At 40.9% G+C, this 27,792-nt stretch overlaps 1 protein-coding gene across 1 annotated transcript in view; it reads right to left on the bottom strand.

Annotated features, from left to right (window-relative positions):
• Positions 1 to 7,056: 7,056 nt before the first annotated feature.
• ctdp1 (CTD (carboxy-terminal domain, RNA polymerase II, polypeptide A) phosphatase, subunit 1) overlaps positions 7,057 to 27,792 on the bottom strand; it is a 54,065-nt gene continuing 33,329 nt past the window's right edge. Inside the window, exon 13 of the mRNA XM_079571230.1 lies at positions 7,057 to 7,775. Within this exon, the coding sequence (XP_079427356.1) occupies positions 7,592 to 7,775 (184 nt within the window). The 3' untranslated portion in view covers positions 7,057 to 7,591. The remainder of the gene's footprint in view (positions 7,776 to 27,792) is intronic.

Here is a 27,792-nt window from a genome sequence, read left to right as displayed (position 1 = left end):
GAACAGCAGGATTCTTCAAACAAGGTTCTCAAGGGAACATTACGACAAAGCTGGCAAAAGTCAACTAAGCAGAAAATGGGCCTTTTAAAAGAACTCACATTTATGTCTTATATCGATACATTATTTCTGCACTAATTATTAGCTTGAAGAACCTCCAGCTGACCCCCAACTCTGACCCTTAGCTGCTTTGAAAACTCATATTTCTGCAGCTTTCGTGCCCTGCAGCAGTCACATCATACAGCATGTCTGAGTTGATTTATCATATTTCATTATGCAGTGCTGAGCACTCGCACTTATCTATCTGCACTGGAGCTGATTGATTACTGGTCCTGACGACACACTGTGAGAGAGGCCTGGTGAAAAGCATTTGAAGGATTTTGAAGGATTACATGGATAAGACCACATGTATCATGCAGGATGTTGTACAGCAATTATAATACTGGAGGAATGTGGACATTGACACTGGTTCCATGATACAGCGGGGGAGAGAGGACCACGCAGAGTAATTGGAAAGAGGACCACGCAGAGTAATTGGAAACATGATGGATGGCACAGTTCAAATGTGTGACTTAAATTCAGTGGGTTGCGAACATTTAGGCACCCCGGATCAAAACTTCTATCAATTTTAACAATGAAGCAAGGGGAAGATAAAAAGGATCTCCAAAAGGCATGAAATTACAAATGAGACACTGGAGAAAAATCCTGTGGGGTTGTACTGCGGCCAGTGGCACAGAGGACACTTCACGGGTGGACCGAAGAATATATTCAATTCATATCCAACACATTCTGATGGAAAGCACAACACCAACTGCGAAAAAGCTGAAGTTAAAAAGCAGATGGCTGAATGGAGAATGATCCTGAATACACATCATAATCCATGATGGGTGACCTCGAGAGGTGCGGTCTGAAGGTTTTGCCATGGCCTTCACAGTGTCCTGACCTAAACATAATTGGTCATCTGTGGATAGACCATCAAAGGGCAGCGCGCGACAGCCAAGAAATCTCTTTGTTCTGGACGATTTTTGTAAGGAAGAAAGAAAAATCACGAAAACTAGAACTGAAAGACTCTTGGCTGCCTAGAAAAACGTTTAAAGAAGTAATTTGCTAAATGTTAAGGGAATCTCTAATCTATAACTTTGTGCCTTTTGGGGATAATTTCATCTTTCATCATCATCCTCTAGTAGTGACTTCCTCAAGGGGCTTACTGCTTCTCCTATTGGCTGTGACGTGCCTTAGAGAAAAAAGGTTGTTTTTTTGTTTTTTTATTATTTAATTTTTTTCCCCTTTCTTTTCTTTTCCTCTTTTTTTTTTTTTTTAATAATTTTTTTATAACTTTTTTTTATCATTATTATCTTTTCCCCTCCTTTCCTTCCCTCCTTCACAGTATGTACTGTATGTGTGAGTGCATTTCTGTTTTTAACTCTATTTTATCTTTATATCTTATATATTCCTTTATTTTACTCCTTTACTCTTTTCTCTTCTACTGTCCTGTTCTTCTCTTTTCTTTTTTCTTCCAATTTTTTTCTTTCTAAACTTATTTTCTACTGCTTCTTGATCATGGATCATGGGTGGGAAGGGAGCTGGGGGGGGGGGGGGGGGAGGGTTCAGTGAAGGGGTTAGAGACAGGATAGGAGACTTGAGTGGTGGGGACATTTTTTATTATAATTTTTTTTTTTTCTTACTTTTTTTCAGACCAATATATTGTTCTCAAATCCTGCCTGTGTGAAATTTAAAAATTTTAAGAGAAAAAAGTTTGCAGCCAAATGAAAAAAAGGAGTTCAATGTATGTGTCAATGAACTCATCCTCTTCCTTCTGGCCTGCTCCTCCTGGTGTGACCCAAATCTTCACACATCACTCACGGCTAGGGCTGGGTACCGTTAAACGGTACCTACTTGGTACCGACCGAAAAGCTCCGGTAGGGGGCGGTATCGAAAAACTATTTTTTTTCGGTGCTAATTTTCGGTACTTTTTCTCTCCAAACGTCAATAAATTATCCGCAGTGAGTCTAAAAAAGCCTGAACTCATGAGCAGCTTCAGCGCAAATGCAGAAGCAAAACTGTAACTTACTCACACTTCAGTCATTATCAGAGATGGCAGAGCCGCGTCTGAGCCGGCCGGGACTAAACAGGGACTAAACCAGGACTTACAGTAAACTGGTTAAAAACCAGGACTAAACCAGGACTGAATCAGAATCTAGATCTCTCAGACAAATAGAAAAGCAGTGACAACACGTTAGTGACAACACGCTATGACAACGAGAAACACATTGGCTTTACCTTTAGCGAAAGCCCCGCAGAAGTTACGCGCTGTTGTTTACAACTCCATGCTGCACCAAATGGCTGCACCGGAGCATTTGGGATCAAAGATTGTTTTTTGGAAAAGGTGAGCGCTCACTCTGCATTAGCCATTTTTGGAACAGTTATGGTGCATTTTCAGTGACAGAGTGAGCGCTCTCACTATGTAACAGATCTTTGACGTGTGAGGAGCTTTCACTTTGTCGAACAGCGCAGTGTGTTTAGAAAAGTTTAGCTGAAAGAAAACGGTGCCTGATGTGGATCTGTCTCTGCACCGCAGAAGGTAATAACGTCCTTTCTCTCTTTTTATCACTGCTTTAGTGGGAATTCTGCTCAAAAAATGAAGTTACAGGTGACGCTGCTGCGGCCTGTTTTCTGATGTGACGTGTTTGTGCCGGTGTGCTGTTTGTTCTCCTGAATGATACTTTTTATATACATTATTTTAACTCAATTAAAATAACAAAGGTATCGAAAAAAGTACCGTTAAGGCACCGGTACCGAAAAGCAGGTATCGTTAATGTAGTGGTATCGAAAAAAAACGAACGGTACCCAGCCCTACTCACGGCTGTTCACATATGGCTCCTCTGTGGACACTCTTTGATCTCTCGGCTCTCGCTCACCTGGGACCACCCTGAGGAAGCATCTGCATATCATACTCCTTAGCATTCAGCGATTAAGTACGGCTGGCATGAGATGAGACCACTCCCAGATATAGCCTACAGGGAACATGCAGAAGTTTTAGCGGCCTACACAAGAGTGGGAAAAGTTTTGTAGACACAACAAGGAGACAGGACATCAGGTCGTTTTCGAAACAAATAATATTTCTTGACTGAAACATGACTACAACATGCAGCCGGAATGGAATGGTGCTTCAGTATTCACCAGAGCTACTTCTCCTTTGACCTGTTCACAAAGCCTCACCCCTCGGCACATGAAGAGTCCACTGCAGACCCTGACCTCAGCTGTCAATCACCTGCTTACTGCTCATCACACAAGAACCGAAGCGGGGGGGGGAATCAAGGATGAGGCACATGAAGAGGTGGGACGGTCCGAGGAAAGCACCAAGAGGAACACCTGTCAATCAGAGTGAGGATGAATAATTCTTTGTGTTTAAGAGGAGAGAAAATGATATTCCCTCTAGCCGGAAGGTGCTTGAAGCAAGTTCTTATTATTGATTTTCAACTGAGGGAAAAATTGAAATACACTGGAATGGGCACGTGTGCAATACCATTGTAGAAAATGTTTTCAAAAAGCAGTAAGAATTGAAAATGAGAGTATGAGAGTTTGCAGCTCCGACGATATTATGAGCCTTGTTTAGACACTATAACTTAAAGGTCCCTCTGCTGCAGTAGCTATAAAATAACAGCCTATTTACATGTGCAAGCACGTCCTGCTAAATTGTACTTTCCGCAAACCATTCCTATTATGACCGCTCCCCAGGCGTCGCTTTTGTTTGGAGTACACCTCTGAGCCGGCTAAATGTTTATACCTTTAGAAATAAGGTTCTATTGCTGAACACTCGAGGGTCATTGGATGGGGTCGGTAAGTGAGAAAAGAAAGGGGGTTAGGGCACACGCTTGACTGGAGATTAGGATTCCACTCCTGCTCCGTGGACTCGTAAATACACTTTTTGAGGCCACGCTGATAAACAGGACACATGCCAAAAAAAAAAGAGGAGACAGCAGCACAGACATAGCAAACAATCAGGCGAAAATGCCCCCATTCAGTCCAAAATCAAATGTGGCCATGTCACAAAAGCGCACATTTTCACTCCTGTGCCACACGAAACACTGATTTACATATTGTTAGAGCCTCCTTTTATACACGCGACAGTCTGTGCACTCAGCAAAAGACTATTTCCGCTCTTCAGTTCGGCTTGTACCTTCTATTTGTGTATGATCTTTGACGAAAACACCCTGGGCACATCGCCTTTATTGTGTTTGCTTTGGCTTTTTTGGAGGAAGTCATTTCGGGGAGGGGAAAAAAAAAACAGCTTGGGCCATAACCACCCTCTGCTCCTCTTACAAAGGACTTTTATGAGCGTAATTGTTCCTGCTATTTCTCTGCAATCAGCGACTCATCTGACGAACTATTAGAATGACTGACGGCAAAACAGCCTCATAACCCGCGTGCAGATGTTTACGGCAATCACGCAATGCGGGATTGGGTTAGAATTTACCCCTGTGTGCCTGTTGCAAAATGGGCTGTAACTGGGGTGATGTAACTAAATAAAGCAGAGCGTGGCAGGTTGTGAAGGTTTGTGTGTTCAGAGCCAACTAACCACAATAAGTCTTCCGGAGAGCTATGAAATGTGAGGTAAATGAAGCAATAAATGAGGTGAACAATCAGGAGACTGGGAGGGATAAGTTCAAACAACATATTTATTTGTGAAATTATTTTGTTTCTCTTAGGGCCACGTAGGAAATAAGACTTTACAAACACTATACATGGTATTGGAGTGAGCATAAAACAAAAATCCAGTTACGGGCGGGTCAAAAACAAACAAACATGTGGGCTGTGGTTGTGCATCATGTGGGAAAAGACGTAGACTGTTCATCTTTATATGATATAATACAAATGCATAGGAAGTGTGATCAAAGGGGAACACAATCGTACGGGGGCGTTTATCACAAAAAATATACAATAAATTCTCTTTTGAAGGTGGAATGAAGGGAACGGGAAGGGTACGGGCTAGAGGTCGACCGATATGGGTCTTTCTGATTATTTTATTGACCGATGCTGCTATGCTCAGCCGATTTTTCCAAATGTCTGGTCGATAATCCTGGGAAAACAAATACTTGGCCACTCCAGCTGTGGGTGATTTTATTTTCTGACTTTAGGTGATTCAAAGTTTCTGTCCCAGCTTTGATTAGTTGCCGTTAGCATTAGCATGTTGTCGTTAGCATTAGCATACTGTTGCTAGCAGCGGCATTTTGCGCGGCGATCGAAAATACAATTGCGCCAGTTAAAACCAACTTAGATAATAGGTTCTGTGCTTCAAAATAAACTGCAGCATGTCCATAATCGCTGAGGTTTCATTGGTGAAACTTGTTTTCATGTTTCTCTGTTCCCCTGAGGCCTAGGTAGTTGTGGGGGGACTCGTTTTAAAGCCTGACTTGGCTCTTTCCAATGCAAAAGAAGTCTCTATCATTTCCGGTCCCGGAGATATTGTCTTTTATTGCCGTTAGATCGGCCGTTATAGTTAAATATCCAGATATCTCCCCGGATATATCGATTGACCTCTAGTACAAGCCTTTCTTTATCCTAGAATATAGGCGGGAAATTAAACACAAAAAAGTGGTGTGAAGCCTACTGATCAACCATTTCTGCTTGAGGTGCTCCCTAAGATTAATTTGTTTAGCTCGAGTCACAAACAGAGCAATGCTTTCAAACACGGCTAGACAATTATGTTACACCAGCCTTCATAGCAATTGTTATACATTTCATTTTATTTGTTGTAGTGCCACAGTGAATTAAAATTTATATTCAAGTGAGTGTTATCGTGAAGCCTCCTGGTGACGAACAACCCATTTCTGACTCCACAATAATCATTTTCGCGACAGGCTGGGGACGCAGTTAAAAACTTCGTGATTAGATTGTCATTTACAGTTGAGAACATTGTGCAGGAATGCAAGATGCAAATCAAAAATGCAACCAGAGCAATAAAGAAAACTGACTGGACAGCAGTGGAGGGTCTGAATTGCTGACCACAGGAACAGAGCACGAGATTTACCGTGGACTAAATTACATTAAAATAGATTTTTCATTTGGGTTTCGAGAATCCATTCTCAAGGACGATTTGGTTATGTACCGGGAGAAGTGACCTGCATTTAAAATGTTCAAACTTAGTATAAAGAAAAAGTGGGGGTAACACTTTACATAACGGGCCGGTAAGTCTGTGGTACTTATAGTGGTAATTACTAGTAATGACAGTGGTACTTACAGTGGTAATTACAGGATAATTACTAGGTTATTATTGTGGTACTAAAAGTTATAATTACTAGTCATTAGGGTTAGGGGTTAGGGAGACAGAGTTACTCTTAGTAATGAAGGTCATACTTCTATGTACTTTGGACAGTTTCTCGTAGTTTCAGTGATACATCTATGGTACTTAATGGTAGTTTAAGAACACTACAGTAGCAATTCATAAGCAGTAAATGTGGTAGTTCTACATACAGATGTAATTTCTAGGATTGTGTGACTATAAAACAACCTAAAACAGCATTAGGGAAAACAAGAAGTACAACCTTCATTACTAAGAGTTACCACTGTATCTAGAAGTACATAACTTGTAACTCTCACTATAGTATCCTTTAAGTACCATAATAAGTGCCTAGAATTACCACTGTAATTACCACCATAAGTACCATTGTAAGTACCACCGTAAGTACCACTGTAAGAACCACAATAACTACCTAGAATTACCAGTGTAAATGCCACCATAAGGACCACTGTAAGAACCAAGGACTTACTGGCCCGTAATGTAAAGTGTTACCAAAGTGGTGGAAATCTATATCAGAGTGACAGAAATATGAAAACAGCCATTTGTTGAGGAACTGTAAAAAAGCTACACCTTTCATCCTTTTATTTACTATGGGCCCAGGGCTCTGTTTTGTGATATTTTTGCTGGTGTGTATGAAAAAAAAAAGTAGCATTTTAGAGGAAAAGGCATAATGTCAGCAGTGATGACATAGATGTTTAAATTTCTAAAACCAAACAAAACAAAAAAGATATTAGTGCAGCAATAGTCCAAGTATCTTAAAAACCAGATCCTCAGCCTCATCAGATCAGAAATACAAAGCATCTGAAAGTGAAAGAAATGTGAAAAAACACATTCAAATGTCTAGAACCACTGTATGAATTGATGACACCAAAAAGCTGCCAAAACGAAGTAGTATTTTTATAGTAAAATATTTAGCTGCACGTTAGCGATCCTATTTCAAAACTCTTTGGCATTTACGACCATCTTTTACTTTTAATATTTATTTATTCATTTTTTTTTAAAAACATGTATTTTATTCTTTTTTTAACCAATATAAAAATTCACATTAGGAAAAATAAAACAAAAGTATCAAATCGCATCTCTCCTATAGGTTTTCGTCACAATAAAACATCCAAGTGTATCTTCAAAAGTTTGTATAACAACGCTACTCCAAAAAAAACATTTATTTACACCGCGAGTCAACTCTGTACAGGACATTCAGCACCACATCCAAATTCTGCAAAAATAACTTTTAAGTACCATTTTCTTGAAGGGCAAATGCTAATTGTAGTCCATTTCCTGGTTTGTTAGTTTTTACATAAAGTCGTTGAGCTCAGCCTCCAGAGCTGCAGCCATCTCGTCGGCCTCGGAGCTGCTGTCTTCCTCTCCTTCGTTAGACTCCTTAGAGGACTCTTCATCAGAGCTCTCCTCTGCCTTAGCTCCTTTATCCTCCTCCTCCTCCTCCTCCCTGGCTTCATCGTGCTTGCGTTTGTGGCCCCTGCACAAAAGAGAAGAAAAGCGGATTTAAAAAAGCAGGCGAGATGCTCCCGTACGTTGCCTTAGTCTACAAAAGGATTTGTTGTAACGCCGGATTGGGAGCATTAGCGGCAATGGCTAATACTGAAACGTTGCGAGCCAAAATGCCGTTGCCTTACTGTGAAATATAATGAAGATTAGGCAAAATGGCTGAAAAACCGCTGCATATTTTTAAATTAACTGTTTTGAGTCCTGGTGATGAGCCTATAGAAACAAAGATCCATGCTTTATTTGCATAGCAGTGCCCCAATTTTCTCAAAGGCTTTTCTAAAAGAGACTTGGATTGATGCAGCACAACAACCAGTATAAAAACAACCTCAACACAAGCGATAATTTATACATTCTAAGACAATTTACATTAACTATATACAGAGTCTATTTTCAATCTGCACAAAAAATATATAGATGCGTCACTTTTGTTTCACAGGCGTGGCATATCAGGATGCTGATTAGACCGCATGAATATTGCACAGGTGTACCTTGGGCTGTCTACAATAAAAGGGCACTCTGAAATGTTCAGTTTTGCTTTGTTGGGGGGGGTTAGAAACCAGTCAGTGTCTGGTGTGACCACCATTTGCCTCACGCAGTGCAGCACATCTCCTTCATAGAGTTGATCAGGTTGTTGATTGTGGCCTGTGGAATGTCGGTCCACTCCTCTTCAATGGCTGTGCGAAGTTGCAGGATATTGGCAGGAGCTGGAACACGCTGTTGCATATGCCGATCCAGAGCATCCCAAACATGCTCAATGGGTGACATGTTCGGAGAGTATGCTGAACATGCTAGAACTGAGATGTTTTCAGCTTCCAGGATTTGAGTACAGATCCACGCAACATGGGGCTGTGCATTACCATGCCGCAACATGAGGTGCTGGTCGTGGATCAATGGTACATCAATGGGCCTCAGGTTCTCATTGCAGTCAAAATGCACCTGTTCATTGTCCATAACGCTTGCCAACGCCATAACCCCACCGACACCATGGCCCAGTCGGTTCACAACATGGACGTCAGCAAAACGCTCACCCACATGACGCCACACGCGCGGTCTGCCATCTGCCCTGAACAGTGCACACCGGGATTCATCTGTAAAGAGAACACCTCTCCAACGTGTCAGACACCATCGAATGAGAGCATTTGCCAGGTGGAGACCCCGACGTGCAGAGCAGATGAGCTTCCCTGTGACGGCCCCTGACAGACAAACTGATTATTGCAGCAGCTGTCCGGGTGACGATCTTGGAGGTGAACATGCTGGATGTGGAGGTCCTGGCCTGGTGTGGTCTCATATGGTTGTGAGGCTGGTTGGATGTACTGCCAAATTCTCTGAAATGCCTTTGGAGACGGATTATGGTAGAGAAATTAACATTCCATGAGCAACAGCTCTGGCGAACATTCCTGCAGTCAGCGCGCCAATTGCGTACTCCCTTGAAACTTGCGACATGTGTGGCATTGTGCTGTGTGTAAAACTGAACATTTCAGAGTGTCCTTTTATTGTAGACAGCCTAAGGCACACCTGTAATCAGTATCTTCATTTGCCACATCTGTGAGGGGGAATGGATTCTCTTGAGTGCCCAGTAACAGATGCAGACAGATTTGTGAACAAAATTTGAAAGAAATGGGTAAGTGTTGAAAGAAAAAGTTTTATGTCCGAGTTCCTCATGAAAAATGAGCTTCATGAGTAATAAGTACATTTTCGTTGCGTGTATTTGAAAACTTTTTTCTTTCACTGAGCAGTTATAGTTCTGTGTTGGTCATTAGCAGTTGTCCAACTTTTAAACTGACTATACTTTATCATTTCTCGCGGCGGTGGAAAACTAACTCTCTTTGTCAAACTTGTTTTTGGAAAAATACGTTTTGCTGTGCTGATAATTCAACACAAATAGACAATCAGAAAGAGATAATCCGAATGTGGACATGGTTGGGGGCAGCTTCTTAGTTAACAATTTCAGCTTTGAATCAAAGCATTCAAAAGGTCTTGAGAAGGCCAATTATTTCCAATTTGCTCAGTCGGCAACTTTCAAGTGCACTTCTGGACAAATTATCAAGCTCGCCTCCACTGAAGTAGTCGCCAGATCAAAGTCTAATCATAAATGTCACGCTGCAAAACACAATTGTTTGTTTGGCCTAGAGAAAGGACTGAGCAGATGAAAAGAACGGGCGTCATTTGCTGTACTGTACTCTCGGTCGAGTGTGGCCCCTTGAGAGCCCGCACTATGGAATACACGAAGCCTTGTTCTCCCCTCTATCTGAACACGCCTTAAGGTACAGCCCCATGCAACGAGAAACAAAAAAAAAACCTCCAGCAATGAATGAGAACAAAGCAATACTGTTCAGCATGGACTTCAAATGCAAGGCAAAAAAACAAGGCGCAAATAACAAGATGGGTTTACAAAAGCGCAGTTCGCAAAAGCAAATTGGATAGGCTCTTTGGGACAAGGAGACTTAAGATAAAAAGGAAAAGGCTCATCAAGTTTAATTGTACTGAGCTCCCAAGAAGCGCGTACGGTCTTGAGATGGGTGCACCAAGAGCAGAGCAAAATCAGTGAGTGTGAGATAAAGATGGAAATTAAATGAAATGTAAAAGAAAATAATTCAAACAAACTTCAAGATTTCAGATGATGTTAACACAATGATAATTTAATTTGTTTAAATTAATAACGAAACTAGACACTCTAATACACTTTATGTGTGATTTTGGTAGCTCTGTGATGAACAAAATTGAAATGAATGACAATCAAAAACGTGTGAAAAGTCACGACCTGGACACTTCACATATATTACTGTGTTTTTCTTTTTTTTTTAGTGGTGTTGCAGAGCGAACAGCTGTAGAGCCGACATCTCTCTCGCTCTCAGGAGCATGTTTGACAAAGCAGAGCGACTTCCCATGGAAAGACCAAAAACAGTTGAGATTTTAACATTTCTCTGAGTTTTTAAATGGTTAAAATCGGTCCAAGGACTGAGAAAGGCTGAGAAACATCCGTGTTAAGTTTTCACTCGGAGAACCAGGCTGTTTAAATGCAGACGAGCGAAATGAGCGAAAGCGATCGATAACATGCAGTGTTTCAAAACGTGTCAACAATTTTGTCTTTGAAAATTGACTTGAAACTGAGATATTTAGACATTTGCCTCTTCCCATAACGTTAGTGCCTGTAGAGGAGAGCGGAGGAGAGAGGAAGAGAGGAGTTAAAGTTAAGTTAGAAAAAAATCTGTGACTTTTGATCAAAACTGTCTTCACCTACGGAGAGCTCAGAGTCTCACCTTTCAAATGAGCCATAGCATGTGTCCATAGCTAAAACATAGAATATGCTGCAGTGCTACAAATATGATGAAAAATTGTCTGGATTGTTGGCACTCAACAGCTAAATCCCCAAAAACAGCGCTGCACTCAATGTGTTAATAACATATATACTGCATTGTTATATAAAAACATGTCATTTCCATCTGCTCCAAGTATACAGGTAGTTGATAAATTTAGAAAAAACGGAGGGGAAAAAAGCGTACATTATATGCGTCCTCTGATAACACCTGTGACGGTGCATGCGGAGGCTCTTATTAGCCTGCCGAGGAGTTCGGGGCTTTACCGTGGTTAGCGTGGTGGTCTGACATAGGCTCTCTCATTAGCCCACGGCACGCGTACACACGGGGCTAACCTCCGCAGGCAGCAGGGCTCCGCTTGTGTTCATTAAAGGTCAAATGTCAGCTAATATGGGCGCCGTGCTGGGTGACATGACAGCTACGGCTACGCGCCCAGTCGACCGCGGTGTGTGGGCGAGAGAGAGAGACCAGGCGGTGTCATTTCAGCTCTTCAGCCTGATGCCGAGTTTTATTTTCAAAAGCCACAAGATCAAGCAAGGTCCCAAGGGCAGCAACGAGCAGAAACAGGCAATTAATGATTATTTAATGAAAGAAATAACACCCAAAGGACAGATGAAGTGGATCCACTAAAAAAAACCTTCCAAACATCCCCAGTAATTGATGCTTGTTATCACTCTCCAGTGACCAAACGTTTTAAAATTGGATTTCATTTTTATCTGAACTGTGTTTTTTTTTGTTATTTGGCCTCATAACATAACATTAACCTCTTAACCCCCAGCTGAACCAAGAACAGTTTCTCCAGTAATTATCCAGGTATCCAGGCATTACCCAAATCTAAAAGCTTCTTGAAAAGAACAGCAAAATATCGGCAAAAGCGAGAAGTAAATGAAAACGCACCAAAAAAAATCTACAAAAACACACACACAAAAAACAACAACAACAAAAGTGACCAAACAGTCACTGTTTGGTCACTTTTGACCAAACAGTGGTCAAAAAGTGACGTTTTGTCACCAAAACGTGACAAAATAGGATGAAAAAGCAACGCATTGAAACACGACAAAAAATCTTTGATCAGTTTTGTAGGTCTTAGCTTTCAAATGAGGTGTTGGCCAGTAGGCTGTAAGAAGATTGCAACTGCAAAAAACATGCTCTATTAAAGTGGGGGATAAGAGGTTAAATACAGCAAGTCATGGTTATTTTATCTTAAAAACATGTTGCGACCCCAGGCTCTGGGCCTCAAGACAACCCTCCCTTTGGAAACTCCAGCAACAAGGCATTGGAAGTAGACAGAACCATTACATTTATTTATTAAGTTATTTCAATATGAAAGCTTATTATGAACCTGATTTAAATTTGATCAGAAATCAGAATCAGAATGTAAAAAAAAAGCGAAAACGTAATACTTAAAAATCTAGGAATATATTTTATTTGACCTAAACACTGTGCAGTTTTCAAAACATCATAATATAAGATCAGATGAGCAAAAACTACACTCAAATTTTTACTTTTCACTTTACCTTCCACAACTAGCTTTAATCTTAATCACTCAGAGATCACTGTGTGCATGCAATACTGCACTGAGATGTAAATTGGATATGTCCATTAAAACATCTTCAATGTGGTCAGTAAGTGGACAAGAAAATGGAATGATTCATGGTAAACTAATAGAAAATGAATCAGAGCAGATAAGTGGCTCCATTAAGAGCGTGAGTGAATGCTTCAAATGCCTCTATGCTCTCAGGGGCTCCCAGCTCTATAGGATTTCCAAATATTCCCAGTGGAGACAGCGGGCACAGTGGGGGGCATGGGGGTGTTTGGGCATGAGATCTTGCATTGCTGTGTCATTACAACCAATTTAAATCCCACAAACCCCATATAGTCCCAGGATATTTACACAAGCAAGCTCCAAAACCGCCCTTCTGCAGTCTTCTCTTGCATAACGAAACAGTGACAAAATAGGATTATCCTGAACAATTACGTTGACAATTACAAAAAAAATCTTGTTGTAAATGTTTTGTGACAATGAATTCAACAGATGTTTGAAAGCAACATTACTTAAGACTTGGTTTCTGTCTAATCATGTGAAGCACTATCCCACATGATGACAAATCGATAACAAAGTACTTGTTTAAAAAGTGCTGGCACAACATCCCACTAAAACGCTGGAGAGGAAGGAGAGATGGGGAGGATGTGGAAGTGCTAGAAGAAACAAAAACTTCAAACGCTTCAGACAGCGGCACTCAGCTTTGGGCCAGGAGGAGGACGGCAAGAGACATAAAGTATAGGAAACTACACCAATGTGTCGAGTCCCAGTATTGGACAACCCCTAATTCAAAACCATGGATAAAAGAGTTGAAGTCAAGACAATACCAGTAGATTTAAACAGCTACTGGTCCAGTAATCAATATTCGTGCCAAAATGCTGCACAGCCAGAAAGCCAGAAGCAACTCTTACAACCCTACAAAACTCTATCGAGAGAAAAAAAAAATGCTCATCCATAATTGCAAAATTATATGTCAGTGTTAACAAACATAATGTCAAGTTGTTGCCACTGTGCCCACTCCTAATGCCACTATTATTATTACTCCTCAGGCCTTTGTGGACCAAATCGTAAATGTCGAACACCAGTGTGAAGTTTATACCTAGACTTATTTCAACGTTTAAACTCCAATCAATCAAAATGGACTTGACTGTAAATATCACCAGGAGGCTTTGCAAGGCTGCATGAAAAAAAATGAAAAAAATCAAATGCATTAAGTAAGTGCTTTACTAGGGTTAGTCCTGAGCCGCTGCGGAGGTAGGGGAAACCAGAGTACCCAGATGAAACCTGGCTGGCTGCCTTCATTAATCCTCTAAAATGGTGGGTTTGTCCCCATCTCTGAGCATGGTGTCCCGCTGTTTCCTTCATGGCCAGCAAGGGCTGCTTAAAACAAAGATTCTAAGCAGCAAACAAATCAGCTGAACCCCACAAAAACACAGCAAAGATGCACAAAAACATCCTACAAAACAATGTGGAACACAGAAACTGCAAATGCAGCTCACAGCAAAAGTCAAAAACGCCACATGGCTAATTCATAAAGTATGTGTGAACACAAAAGGGCGAAGTTCAGAGCACCCGATTACAGCTTTTTGACTCGAGTTCTGACCTAATCTAAAGGCGACATAAAAGCACTGCAGAGGTAGGTCTTTTCCAAACAATCATGTTGTTTCAGCAGGTGCAGACCCTCCTCAGTGAGAGTGTTTAAAAGCTGCCGTAGACATTACCAAGAGTGAAATGTTTAAGGAATAGGCCACCGTTTTTACATACTAAGATATGTTCTTACCTAACCTTAGTCGAGTTAATATATCCCCGTCTGGTCTTTGTCCGTGCGCTCTGTCACGCAAACGGAGCACATACGCAGCCTCTCCCACATCTCACATAGCTCCAAAAAAGCTCACGATAGAAGCTACCAAGCTCTTCCACGTGTTCCCTATTTAAATAAAGTTACATGAAGTGTTTTCATGCGAAGTATATTTACACAGAAATGTAACATGTCGATTTTATAAGCAGATAAAAAGGGGTACTATATTGTGAGGCGTAATGATACAGGAGCACAGCGTCCGCGCAGTAACTCCTAAAGACTTCCCCTGCTCACTTCGAGAGCCTTTTACAACAAGCAGAAAATATATTTTCGGAAAGTGCTCTCGCATTCCTACCTCATAGTCGAGGTCCTGAGTCCTGTGTCGTCGTCCGGGGTGAGTTGGAAATCTGTGAAACATTACTACACTATATACTTTCTGCTTGTTATAACAGCCCGACACGATGCACGTAAAAGGCATCGTTCACAAGTTATCGACGCTTCTTCAACTGTTCTCTGCTGGCTCTCTACAAGTCACGCAGCTTCTACTGACGGAAGTGAGCGGGGAAGTCTTTAGGAGTTACTGCGCGGACGCTGTGCTCCTCGTATCATTACTAGGGCTGGGTACCGTTCGTTTTTTTTCGATACCACTACATTAACGATACCTGCTTTTCGGTACCGGTGCCTTAACGGTACTTTTTTCGATACCTTTGTTATTTTAATTGAGTTAAAATAATGTATATAAAAAGTATCATTCAGGAGAACAAACAGCACACCGGCACAAACACGTCACATCAGAAAACAGGCCGCAGCAGCGTCACCTGTAACTTCATTTTTTGAGCAGAATTCCCACTAAAGCAGTGATAAAAAGAGAGAAAGGACGTTATTACCTTCTGCGGTGCAGAGACAGATCCACATCAGGCACCGTTTTCTTTCAGCTAAACTTTTCTAAACACACTGCGCTGTTCGACAAAGTGAAAGCTCCTCACACGTCAAAGATCTGTTACATAGTGAGAGCGCTCACTCTGTCACTGAAAATGCACCATAACTGTTCCAAAAATGGCTAATGCAGAGTGAGCGCTCACCTTTTCCAAAAAACAATCTTTGATCCCAAATGCTCCGGTGCAGCCATTTGGTGCAGCATGGAGTTGTAAACAACAGCGCGTAACTTCTGCGGGGCTTTCGCTAAAGGTAAAGCCAATGTGTTTCTCGTTGTCATAGCGTGTTGTCACTAACGTGTTGTCACTGCTTTTCTATTTGTCTGAGAGATCTAGATTCTGATTCAGTCCTGGTTTAGTCCTGGTTTTTAACCAGTTTACTGTAAGTCCTGGTTTAGTCCCTGTTTAGTCCCGGCCGGCTCAGACGCGGCTCTGCCATCTCTGATAATGACTGAAGTGTGAGTAAGTTACAGTTTTGCTTCTGCATTTGCGCTGAAGCTGCTCATGAGTTCAGGCTTTTTTAGACTCACTGCGGATAATTTATTGACGTTTGGAGAGAAAAAGTACCGAAAATTAGCACCGAAAAAAAATAGTTTTTCGATACCGCCCCCTACCGGAGCTTTTCGGTCGGTACCAAGTAGGTACCGTTTAACGGTACCCAGCCCTAATCATTACGCCTCACAATATAGTACCCCTTTTTATCTGCTTATAAAATCGACATGTTACATTTCTGTGTAAATATACTTCGCATTAAAACACTTCACGTAACTTTATTTAAATAGGGAACACGTGGAAGAGCTTGGTAGCTTCTATCGTGAGCTTTTTTGGAGCTATATGACATGTGGGAGAGGCTGTGTATGTTTGCGTGACAGAGCGCACGGACAAAGACCAGACGGGGATATATTAATTCGACTAAGGTTAGGTAAGAACATATCTCAGCATGTAAAAACGGTGGCCAATTCCTTTAAGCCTACTTATTATGGAATCAAGGGTATCACTGTACTACAAAGACGGTATGGCCTTACATCATGAACAAACATGATACATTAAACTAATGCTTTTAGAGATTTCCCTGTCATGCAAATATTTCCACAGTTCTGGCTCATTTACAACGATGGCTGACGAATGAGGAATTGGTCGTGCCCGGGTCAGGCCCAATCAAAACTCTAGCGAGGGTGTCTGATGTCTGATGTCCGAAACTCCTGATGAGCCCAGGTTACATCATTGATGATGTGTTCAGGTGCAACAGAAGATGTTTTCAAAAACTTTTAACAACAGTTAATAAAACATAGTCATTAACAATACAGCCTTCACTCAGGACCCAAAAATATAATGGGGATTTTTGAGGAACAAGTCACTGCATTGGAATGTGATAATTCCAGCTTGTCTCAAATCACTTCCTCTTCCACCATCTCCCGTATTATTTTTGTCACGAGTGTGGACCGCAGATGCCTCGATATAGATCTGCTGTCGTTCTTATGGATGGGTGGGCCTGTGCATGCACAGCCCAGATAAGCAGCACCGTGAGATGATCGTTTTTACAGAGGTTTTATAAGGCCCCTGCCCCTCATTATATCACTGTACTATGAAAAGTGACAGAGGAGGATGCAGAGACGGGGCAGCCGATGTGGGGATGTGCCATCGAGTGAGGATGTCCTTTTTGCTTAGCACTGCATGATAAAAAAGATAGAAGCGGACAAGTGCCAATGCCATATTGTTCATCATACATCATAAAAATCAGGATAATGAATACTTTATATAAAGAATAAGCCTAATGAAAGGTTCAGTTAGGATGTCCAATCATTCACTCCCCCTCTCTTTCTCTCTCACCACATTCATACAGGCAATGTGGGCAAAATGTCTTGTCCTACAGTGCAACATCATCTTATACTGATCAGAACTGGATTTGGACTCTAACCTCTAAGCCACTGTCTGATGAGATGGGACATAAACAAGTTGCACTTCATACGGGACAGTCATTTCTCCCATGTTTATGTCTTTATGTTATGTAGTTTTAAACCATCAAAGGGCCTTGATTATGATGTCACTGTGAAATACTGTGTCATCATTGTGGCGCATCATATTCCAAACGGTTTTGGAAGGAGAATAAATAAATTTGGATTTCTAACACTAAAGAAGATGCAAACAAACACACTTCAAAGATAAAAATGCAAAAATGAAGCTCAAGTTCATCCTTTGGTTGAAAGATTACTTTACCCTGATCGTTTGCCACACTGTTTCCACAAAATAGCACTGTGGTATGGCTCAATAAGAGCAACAGCACAGACATAAGTAGCTGATCTTGCCCGCCTTGCTGTCTATTATAAGCTTAGCCAAAGAAAGTCAAAAATTCTCCTATTGTGAGCTACTTTGCTAAAGGGGTCAAGCCAACCCTTTCTAAAAACTCATTCTCGCTTTCACTCATTGAGGTGAAAGCTGCGTGCCTGACTGGCCTACTTACAGTACGGGCTGTAGACATGCTGACACCGGGAAATGTACTTTCCCCCCACGGCCACTGAACCCAGCCAACGTCATGAGGCTTGTAAAAGAATCATAAGAAAGGGGCTTTTATGCAACTTTAATGGACAGGTTATTTTTCGTGCGAGCCACTTTAACCTTTGTGGCATGTATTGAAGTTCATGAATTTTATTGAGGGGCTATGCGGTGCACCACTGGATTATCATCAAGTCTTTTCGATGGTATGTAACTGATCCGGAGATGGGTTCCCTTCTGGTTAAGCTGTAATTACTTGAAAACAAATAGTCCCACCGTGTGACAGAGGTGCAATTCAAAGCCATGGTTGCTTTTGTCTGCGTGAAAAACAACCCCTCATTTATAGAAATAGGATCAGATGAAAGAACCCATGGGTATCGTCTCATAAAACTCACGTCTTCGGGCGGTCTGCCCATTCCACACAGGCTGCTGCAAGGATCTTTTACACAAATGGATTTAGAGAAAGAGCTTTAGATCTCGAGTGGAGAAAGTGCATCTTATAAAGATGGAAGCAGGAGGTCTGGGGTCGCCCAGACCTCATAAAGAAAGGGGTAATAATAAGCCGATTTAAAGCGAACTACCAGAAGGCTTTTTAAGCCCCCATGTGCATTTTTCTACCCCGACCCCTTTGCAATAGTTTTTGTAACTTAAGATAAAAAAACACTTTCACAAAACAGACTTGGAGCAGGTTCTGCAAACCTACTATTGGAAGTTGTGGGAAACAAATGGAGCATGTCCAGAAAGGCCAATTGGGTGGTTCTCATGAAACATTTTTTAAACTATAAAGCATATGCTATAAAAGCAACAAATACATTTTTATGAACGTACCCAGGGACTTGACTTGGGACATGCCTTGAAATTAGAAATGTGATTATATTGTTACATTTTTATTTATTTTTTACTTTTTTTATAGTAAACATTTACAGTAAAATCTAGAAGTGCTCCAATAAACACATAAGGTTAAAAAAAATAAAAAAAAAAGTTTAAGAAAGACAAAATACAAAAGTTTATGTAAACTTTTCTCATCCTATGCAACTATTTTCAAGTCTGGTTTGAATGTATCCATGTGACACTCAAATGGAGTGAAGCTTGACCAATCTCATCAGAATTAAAAAAGAAAGTTGAAAAATCTTCGTTCAAACCTTCTACGTGACCCTTTGATTGTCATTACCAAAACAGCTTTAAAATCAATTTTAAGAATTATTCTTTTGTTGTAATACACTACATTAAAGTGTCAGTTTAACCAAGGAGTTGGAGTTTTTGCAACAACATTCTCATCCTCTGCCCCAAAGTCAGCGGCGGTACATGAGAATTCACATTACAGAAATGATCATTTATGATTCATGTTAATAGTAATATTATTAAAAATTGTATGAGAATAAATTATGAGGGCATGCATGTTTTTATATCAGTTGTATTATCAATCTCCCAGTTTGAATGTTTTAAATATTTCCTTGAAAATATTTAAAACACGCATTAACGGCCCAAATAAATAAATAAATAAATATTTTCATTACAAAACGCAATATGTTGCGGCCGGTGTTGATTCTGTGGCGGTGCGCCACAGATTAGTCTATGTGTGGGAAACACTGCTATACTTAACCCAGCCCCGTGTTTCTCACACTGATGGGTCTAACATCAAGACTCGGAGCCCCCACTGCTTAAAGGATTTGGATTGGGATCAAACATGTCCTATTTACCAAATAATAACCGACATCAAATGTGTAAAATCTTGAAAAAGAAAAAAAAAGGGTGTTTTTTTACCTCCAGACATGAATTGCAATAAAAAAAAGACTTTAGTTGCCCTTTTGCTTGCTGTACTCACCATCTTCCAGTTACTACAATACTCCACTCAGGTGAAATCATAATTATTTATGACACTTTTCAACACTTCAGGGAAAACTATGGGAACGCTAACCTGGCCCACACAAAATCAATGGACAACACATGCTTCTGCACCCCTGTGGACCTGTGAATTCTTTGGGGAGTGACTTTTGAGTTCAGCCCATTCACTCGAAACAGTTAATCAATGGAAGCATTGCTCATCCACAATGTTCATATATAATGTCTAAAAATGCAGAAAAACAGCATTTAATGCACCATAAAACAGTTAAAGAAAGCATGAATATCAATTTCTCACTCTCTAAAAGTCCACTGACATGAAGAACAGGATATATTTTTTCTCAAATTATACAAGTGTGATGACAAACTCACTGAAAGAAATTCATTACCATATTTTAAGGGCTGAGGAAGGGGGTTACTTTTCTTTATCATGGCGTCATAAGTAGTTTGTCATTTGCCCAATAGTTGCTAACTTTTTTTCAATATGAATGACATTGTGTAAATTATTTCTATTGTACCGTGGTCCATGTTCAGCTAGTACACCTCCAACTTAAGAACTGCTCTGATGACTCATATGGGGCCTGGGGAAATCACTCCTACCTCAGCATCCACCCTGTCCCAACATAAGCCCTGTTTACCTGAACACTGACCAAAACACACCACACACTGCCTTTGCTGTAATCCTCAACAGTCAATTTGTGTTATCTGACCAATGTCTTTCCAAATGAAATAAAATGAGAAAAATCGAGGATCCAACAGATTCGAAATGTAGAAACAGTACTGCTAGAAGGCATCAACACTTTGATACTCCCACCTTCTGCCCATGTCCTCCTCATCAGTCCGTGCTGTGGGTGGAGAGCCCTGAGCTAGAGTGGGACTAAGGTTTCTTTCTCAGAGCGGACTAATTGCAGCAGTGTGACAGGGTGCTGCCTAATGAGCTCCTCTTTACACCCCCATTGTTGGCAGCCATCAGCTGACACATATTACAGTCACCAATTTGTCAATGCAGAGCCATATTCTGCAAAAGCACTAATTGACTACTATAGAACTATACGAGGAACATTCATGCTTATTAGTTGGGTTAGGCTACATATATTTGGAGGAGGAAAAGTTGTTTGAGAAATGTCAAATACACACATTTTTGACCACAGTGCAAATCAAACTTAACAGTAAACCTTAACTAACCAGGTGGATGAACTCACCACCTGACTTTGGTGAGTTCACCCTCTCTTCTATAATGGTTAATCAAAGCCGAAGTACAAAAGAAAATGAGTGCGTTGAGGTGTTGCAGCATGTGTTTGTGCATGCAATTAAAGAGCTTATCTTAAAGCAGTACTAAGTAACTCATGCTCCTAGAGGCCATAAGCGCCACTGCAGGTGTTGTAGCATGTTGCGTTTTTTACTCATTAATTTTCCGTGAGAGTAAATACTACGCTGACAGAAAAAACAAAGGGAGAGACGGATATTGTACATCCAATTACACAATGGAGATATTTATTTTCACTCAAACCTGGCTGTAAATACTGTTTAAGTGGTGCTAGCCCGCAGCTAGCTTTGCCTGTTAGCCTGCTAGCTTCTTCTTCGTGATTCTATTAGTGTGTATTGGTGCCCCCGAACCGTAGGCAGCGAAGTTGCAAGTGTGGTTTTCTGGCCAGGGACACCAGAGGGAAATGAAAGACCCCCCAATCATCCTGTTAACACTTGTATTACCCCCAGTGGGACTATGATTTTTTTTTATTAAGGTAAACAAGTTACATAGAACTGCTTTAACTTCAAAACGCATAATCAAATTTCTTTCCTTTTTTTTAAGCATAATCAAAGCTAATCAAAAAGAATAAAGATATAGTGTAACATTGTAAATGTTGTAATCTAATTATTGGTAGCTTGTTCTACACCTTTGTCAGCTGTGTAATGCAAATTTAACACACAAAAAAGTGAAGGTTAAAGCAATAGAACGTAAACAAAAGCGCAAACAAAAGTGTTTTTGTAGACAACCCTACAGCGGAGGAGGTTGGAGTACAGTTGGCGATGGACTTGCATTAGTATGTATTGGAGAATGAGAACAGAGCCACGAGATGTCCCCGGGTCGGCGGCACAGAAAGCGCGTCCAATCATCCCATAAACACTTATATTACCCTCACAGGGACTTAATACTAAGGTAAAATTGTTACTTGGTTCTGCTTAAACACTACTAAATGTTGTTTTGCTTTGTGTCTTTGGAAGTACTCAAATAGCTGGAAGGTTAAATCAGGATCAGCCAGTGGAGGTGATGTCCTGAATAGACAGACATTAAACAGTGAAATTCTTTACCACTGCAGTCAGGTGGTTGAGGGTGAGCTGGCACAGTGTGGTCATAAAACATGAGAAAGGACGATTGCAGATTATGGGAGGTCATCTTCATGTTTCTTGCTAAAGGATAGATCCTTCATGGCGAGTGGAAGGCTTACGAGTGTAGTGAAGACAAACAATGGATATCAACAAGCCAGCGCTCCCAAGAGATTTACTTCATATTGAGATCAACCTGAGCCATGGGCAGAAGAAAAAAAAATGCCTTGTGATTGTGAGGGCAAGAGTTAGAGAGAGAACACTAAACTAGGCCATATTACTTGCAGTTTTCCTACTTCAGTATTCCATTTCTTACACATGAAAACCCCGAGTAAGCATTTCTATTTCCTATTTGAGCCACGTATTGCGCTGCTGAGCTGTGCGTATTAGGGACAGGCACAGTCAGCTGCTCACAGTGACCACAATGTCAGCCTCCCGTGAAATCTTTGTCACATTCATAATCGGTATTTCTGCTGTTTGACATTTTCCAGGTGGGGCCTCCATTTTACAGCAATGTTGTATGGCATCACTTGATTAATGAAGCATTGAAGTCCTTCAAGTGAGCAATAGCTTGATGGTGTTTTGTCATGAACTGTCAAGATATTCCACTCTGCTCAGACATTTAGGCCTGACTTGGATAGCTCAATACTTTCTCCTTGTCATGAATCACATGACTCTGGCTCTTTTACAACACAAATACGGTATGTTTTAACCAACATGTATGCTACATTAATTAAGAAAGTGGATTATAACAACTATTCACCTGAATGGGGAAACTATCGATCATTCAACGGCTCAAGCTAAAAGCAAGCAGCTGATGGTAACAACTTTTCTTTATATGGACTATGTAGTTTATTCCTAATTACAGCACAACAGGCGATTAAAATAGCGTTTCTGACTGTTTTCATTGTGCTATGTTCTGTCCAGTACAAAGACCTTTTGCCATCTACTGTTCTCCTCACACAATGCATTGTGATCTCCACTCAAATGCTTTTCAAGTTCTGCGGACTCGGGTAGCAGAAATTATTGCAATAGACTCCTATCCGGGATCCCTCAAAAGCTCCTGGACAGGCTCCAATATATCCAAAACTTTGCCTCCAGGGTTCTGACTCACATCAAGCCCTGGAATCTCATCACCCTCCAACTCATCCATTTACACAGGCTTCCTGTAAAATACTGCATTCGGTACAAAGTCCTTCTCCTTACTTGCAAATCCCTCCACTCCATGGCCCCTCAGTACCTGTCTGACCTCATCCACATTTATACTCTCCCTCCCGGTCTCTTCGCTCTTCTTCCTCAGCTCAGCTCACTATTCTCTACTCCACACTAGGGACCATGGGAGACAGAGTCTATGTTCATCCCCCACACTCCCTTCACACATACAAACAGCGGATGAAATTGGTCATTACAAATCTGTAATGGCCAGGGGGGGGTCTTACTGTATAGCGCTTTGGGAGTCTTGAAAAGAACTATAAATCCAAGAGATTATTATTATTATCATTAAAGTGCAGTGTGAGAAATATTGAGTCCACAACATTATCCTGTGATCATTTGGACACCACTACAAAACACTGTGACCACTATATAGTGCATCGTATAGGGATTAATGAGGGCATTTGGACATAGCTCAAGTCATGACAATTGTTCCGCTATTGGTGAAAGATTTTATGCTGATACCAAAAATGTTCAAGGTATTGTAACAGCAAGTACTTCAAATAATCAATTAACCACATACAAACACTATTACGGAAAAAAGGACTCAACTGTTATATGTACCGCCCAGAGCAGTTTAATTATTGGATTGGATTGACTAAAATACAAATTATTTTATGATAGATGCCGAGAATATCATCCTCCTTTTTTTCTGTCAAACTTACAACATTTCTTCCTGCACCTACACTTGCGGTTTCTATTCTACCCCTGTGGACAATCTTGCACACGTTATTCCCTAAAGCAATCTGACAGCTGACCTCATAATAACTCCAGCAAACTCCTTACACACCTGCAGCAGTCTCCGGACAGTGTGGCAGAAGCAATTGAGAGCTTTGTTCAGTTAACCCACTGTGATGCGGAGGCTGAGCAGCGTCGCTGGGAGACAAACCCCAAAATGACAGCGCACTGTGCCTCCCAAAACTTCACCATAACAACTCTTGGAAGACATGAATCTCAACACAACACAAAACAATTCAACATGACAGGACAATGTTTAATAGTCCATGTGTTTTGCTCCCAGTAAAAATGTCTGGCATAAGCTTGGGGGAGGTTTAATTAACCTGCTTGTCGAGTGTTTCATATTAGAAAGCAGTCAGGAAAACAAGTTATGTGACTGGCATCGTCCCATTACAGAGAAAGCTAGGAGGGTGATTCTTAAAAAAGACAATTTGATTCAACAGGGCCTTGGGGACAAAGATTTTGATTGGAAAGCTTGTGGACAATACATAGAGATAGTCCCCTGCATATTTGAATAATGAGAAGTGAGCTCCTAATAAAAGGCCCTCTGATGTAATGGACCTAACAGCACACAATCGCCGTGTCTAATTGACTTTTCTATACATCATCTGAGGGGGAGCGGAAGAGGTGATGAAGCATACACACCCACCCATCGATTTTCCAACTTTTTTGGAAAGGCATTGTAGCTGGAACAAGTGGTGTATTTGCAACAAATTGTGTCCGGAAAGGAAATGGGCAGATGGATTTTTTTGGAAAATGTAATTGTTTAACACAAGCTTAAAAAGACCCTGATCAATGACATCTGTAATCCAAAGACACATGCTGTTAATGAAATTGGTTCAATGATGAAAAAAAGCAACATTCCATCTGTCCCTGATTCTCTGGCTGTTAATCAGAAAGAAGTTTTGCCAAAAGCGCTTTTGCATTTAACTAATGCATTTGAACAATGTGTTGGAAAATGCTGGTATTGCTTATTTAAACTGACTGTGCGGTTAGTGGAAAGTGAGTCCATTACTCATGTGACAGAAAATGCAAACAAATCCATATGCACAAGAGGACTGGTTTACTTATTGGATGGATACTGGATGGATAGTTTAGAAGAGTATTCAGCCACCACAGCACTACTTACTGAGTGCTGTTTCAATTAGGTGAAGAAAGCTTTATATACTGACATTGTGTTAGTGTGCACGTATGAACAAAGTTCGCAAACAGGATCTCAATATCAGGGATGAAATGCACTGAAGTGGGACTTGGCTCCCCTTGTAGAGATCTGCTCCTAAAAAAAGACTGGATCAGGATTCTTCTCAACTAACTAAAGGATAGCGCTACGGATTTGATTTTTTGTTATAAATGCTGTTGAATCCAGACAAAAGGACATCAAGTCAGCCAAATTATCTTCTGCGATTATGCATTACCGTATTCTCCGGACTAAACGTCACTCCGGAGTATGAGACGCACTAGCCAAAAATTGCAGAATGAAGAAAAAAAACAACAACCTGAATGGTCGTACGGTATGCTAACGTAACACATTGATGATCACTCCAAATCGCTCCATTGAAATCTTCATCTTCAGTGTCACTTCTGAACAATCGCCATGGCAACTACCTGGGCATGGAGGCGTAACTGCACTATTGACAAGCCTCTCCCGGCAGCATGTTTTTCAAGCTCTCATTTGTTAACCCGTTCCTCTAGCTGTGGCCATCTAGCTTTTAGCCCACGATGAGCTTTTTTTGTTTTCTTCTTTGCGGTAAGAGTAACCTCCACTTTTCGCCAGTCCCTCGCTCAGTCCAAACTTTCTTTCTGCTGCTCGATTAGTCGGCAGTGCCCTCTAGCGGCATGTGAAATTATATATTAGAACTACAAAAAAGAAAAAAAAAGATCACATATTAGTCGCTTCGGAGTATAAGACGCATCCCCAGCCAAACTGTGAAAAAAAGTGCGACTTATAGTCCGGAAAATACAGTACATTAAGAAGATTTTGTCAGATGCATCTATCAAGTCTAAAAGGACACACCGTTTTAACAGCAAATACTCCCTATATGACAGAAATGTACATCTTCATCATCATTATGCAAGAGGTGGCAAAGTGATTGTGATTTCACACGGCATACTAAAACGAGATTTGTACAAGGACAGACATATCATGACCACATTTCTTTATACAGGAATTTCTCTCAGTTGCCAGTACAAAGGCAGCGTGGCAGACGACTGTACAGTCCCACAGCCTGCAGAGACACAGAAAAGGTTCTTTGGTGGGGGAACAAGAACAGCGGCAGAGAGAGAAAACGAGCCAGGCCAATTCACACGGTGTAGAGAATAGGTGTATTTTTGTTTACCGCTTTCATCTCTGAGCACATGGTGAACAAAAGCTAACAGATACTGATGACAATTGCGAGCCAGCATGTGCCGGAAAAAGGGAAAGAAAAGCCAGGTATTCTGCAAAAATTGAACAACGGGCCATCGGGAGGTCAGATTAAACACTTATTACAAAGATTACGTTCGATTTTAGAAGATGCTAGATTAATGTAACGGGAACAGGAAGCAACTATTCTAATGATGGTGCACACAAGGCTACGAACTGCAAAACGTCCTTAAAAACATGTTTATTTGGCTCCTCATTAATCCAGATGTGTCATGTTTACAGTGACAAGTTTCAAGCACTTGGTTGATTCTGGTTTTGATTCTTTATACAAAAGTTGATACATGATACTACAACCATGCTTGGCAAATAAAGATTAGCCTTGGAAAAGCCTTGGGTTTTTTTTAAAATCCAAATTATCAGATACAGGCTAGGGATGCACCGATACCACTTTTTCTAAAACCGATACGAGTACGAGTACTTGGATTTAAGTACTCGCCGATACCGAATACCGATACGAGTACAAGGCATTTTCTTCAACATTCTTACTTTTTTCACAGCAGATTGGTTTGTAATTAGTAAATTTACTCATTTACATTACAAGTAGGCTACACATTTAAGAGCTGTTATATTAGAATTGTGCTGATGCCATTTATTTTTATTTTCATTCAATAAAATTTTTAATTTTTATTGCACTGTCCATCATCGACAGAAAAGCCCATGTCCAAAAGCTCCCAATGCCTGTGCTTTATTCATTTATGTGTTTTTATGTAACAATTGTATTTTAAATGGTCTCTTTTCGTCTTTACTTCAGCTCCATGTGGATTTTCTCGTGTGTTTTGTAGCAACTTAGCGAGTAGCTACAGCGTTTTCATTGTTCTGCTGCAGCTCATTTTCGCTCTATATGGACATGCTGGATGTCTTTACGTTGGATTTTCTGAGGACTTTTTAGTCGCTGGGTTAGTTTTTCAGATGAATAAACCCCTGGTCATAAAACGGCGTCAGAATGGCCAAAACTGCGCTAGCCGCGAGTTAGCAACGTTAGCCTGTATGTTGTAAACACTGCAGACGCTGCAGCACTAACAACATTTAGCTCTGGCTAAATCAGCACAGACTCTGATTTAGAGAGCGCAGTCTGTAATAAAGTCAGCTCTATGTGGATTATTGTATTTCCACTAAAGAATTCTCCAGTTTGTTGCTATTTTCTCTGCTCAGCTGAGAGGTGCGCCTCGTAGGTGCGCTGGCCGCACGTCAAATGGTATCGGTTCCTGGTATCGGGACCTCATGAATGAGTACGAGTATGAGTACAAGCATGTGGTATCGGCCCGATACCCGATACTGGTATCGGTATCGGTGCATCCCTAATACAGGCCATTCCCAGTTGATTTGTTCAGCGTTGTAATGGTTCAAAGTCTGATTGTTATTG

This window comes from Gobius niger (assembly GCF_951799975.1).
Source record: "Gobius niger genome assembly, chromosome: 14".
Taxonomy (NCBI): domain Eukaryota; kingdom Metazoa; phylum Chordata; class Actinopteri; order Gobiiformes; family Gobiidae; genus Gobius; species Gobius niger.
This window is presented reverse-complemented; position numbering and strand designations above follow the sequence as displayed.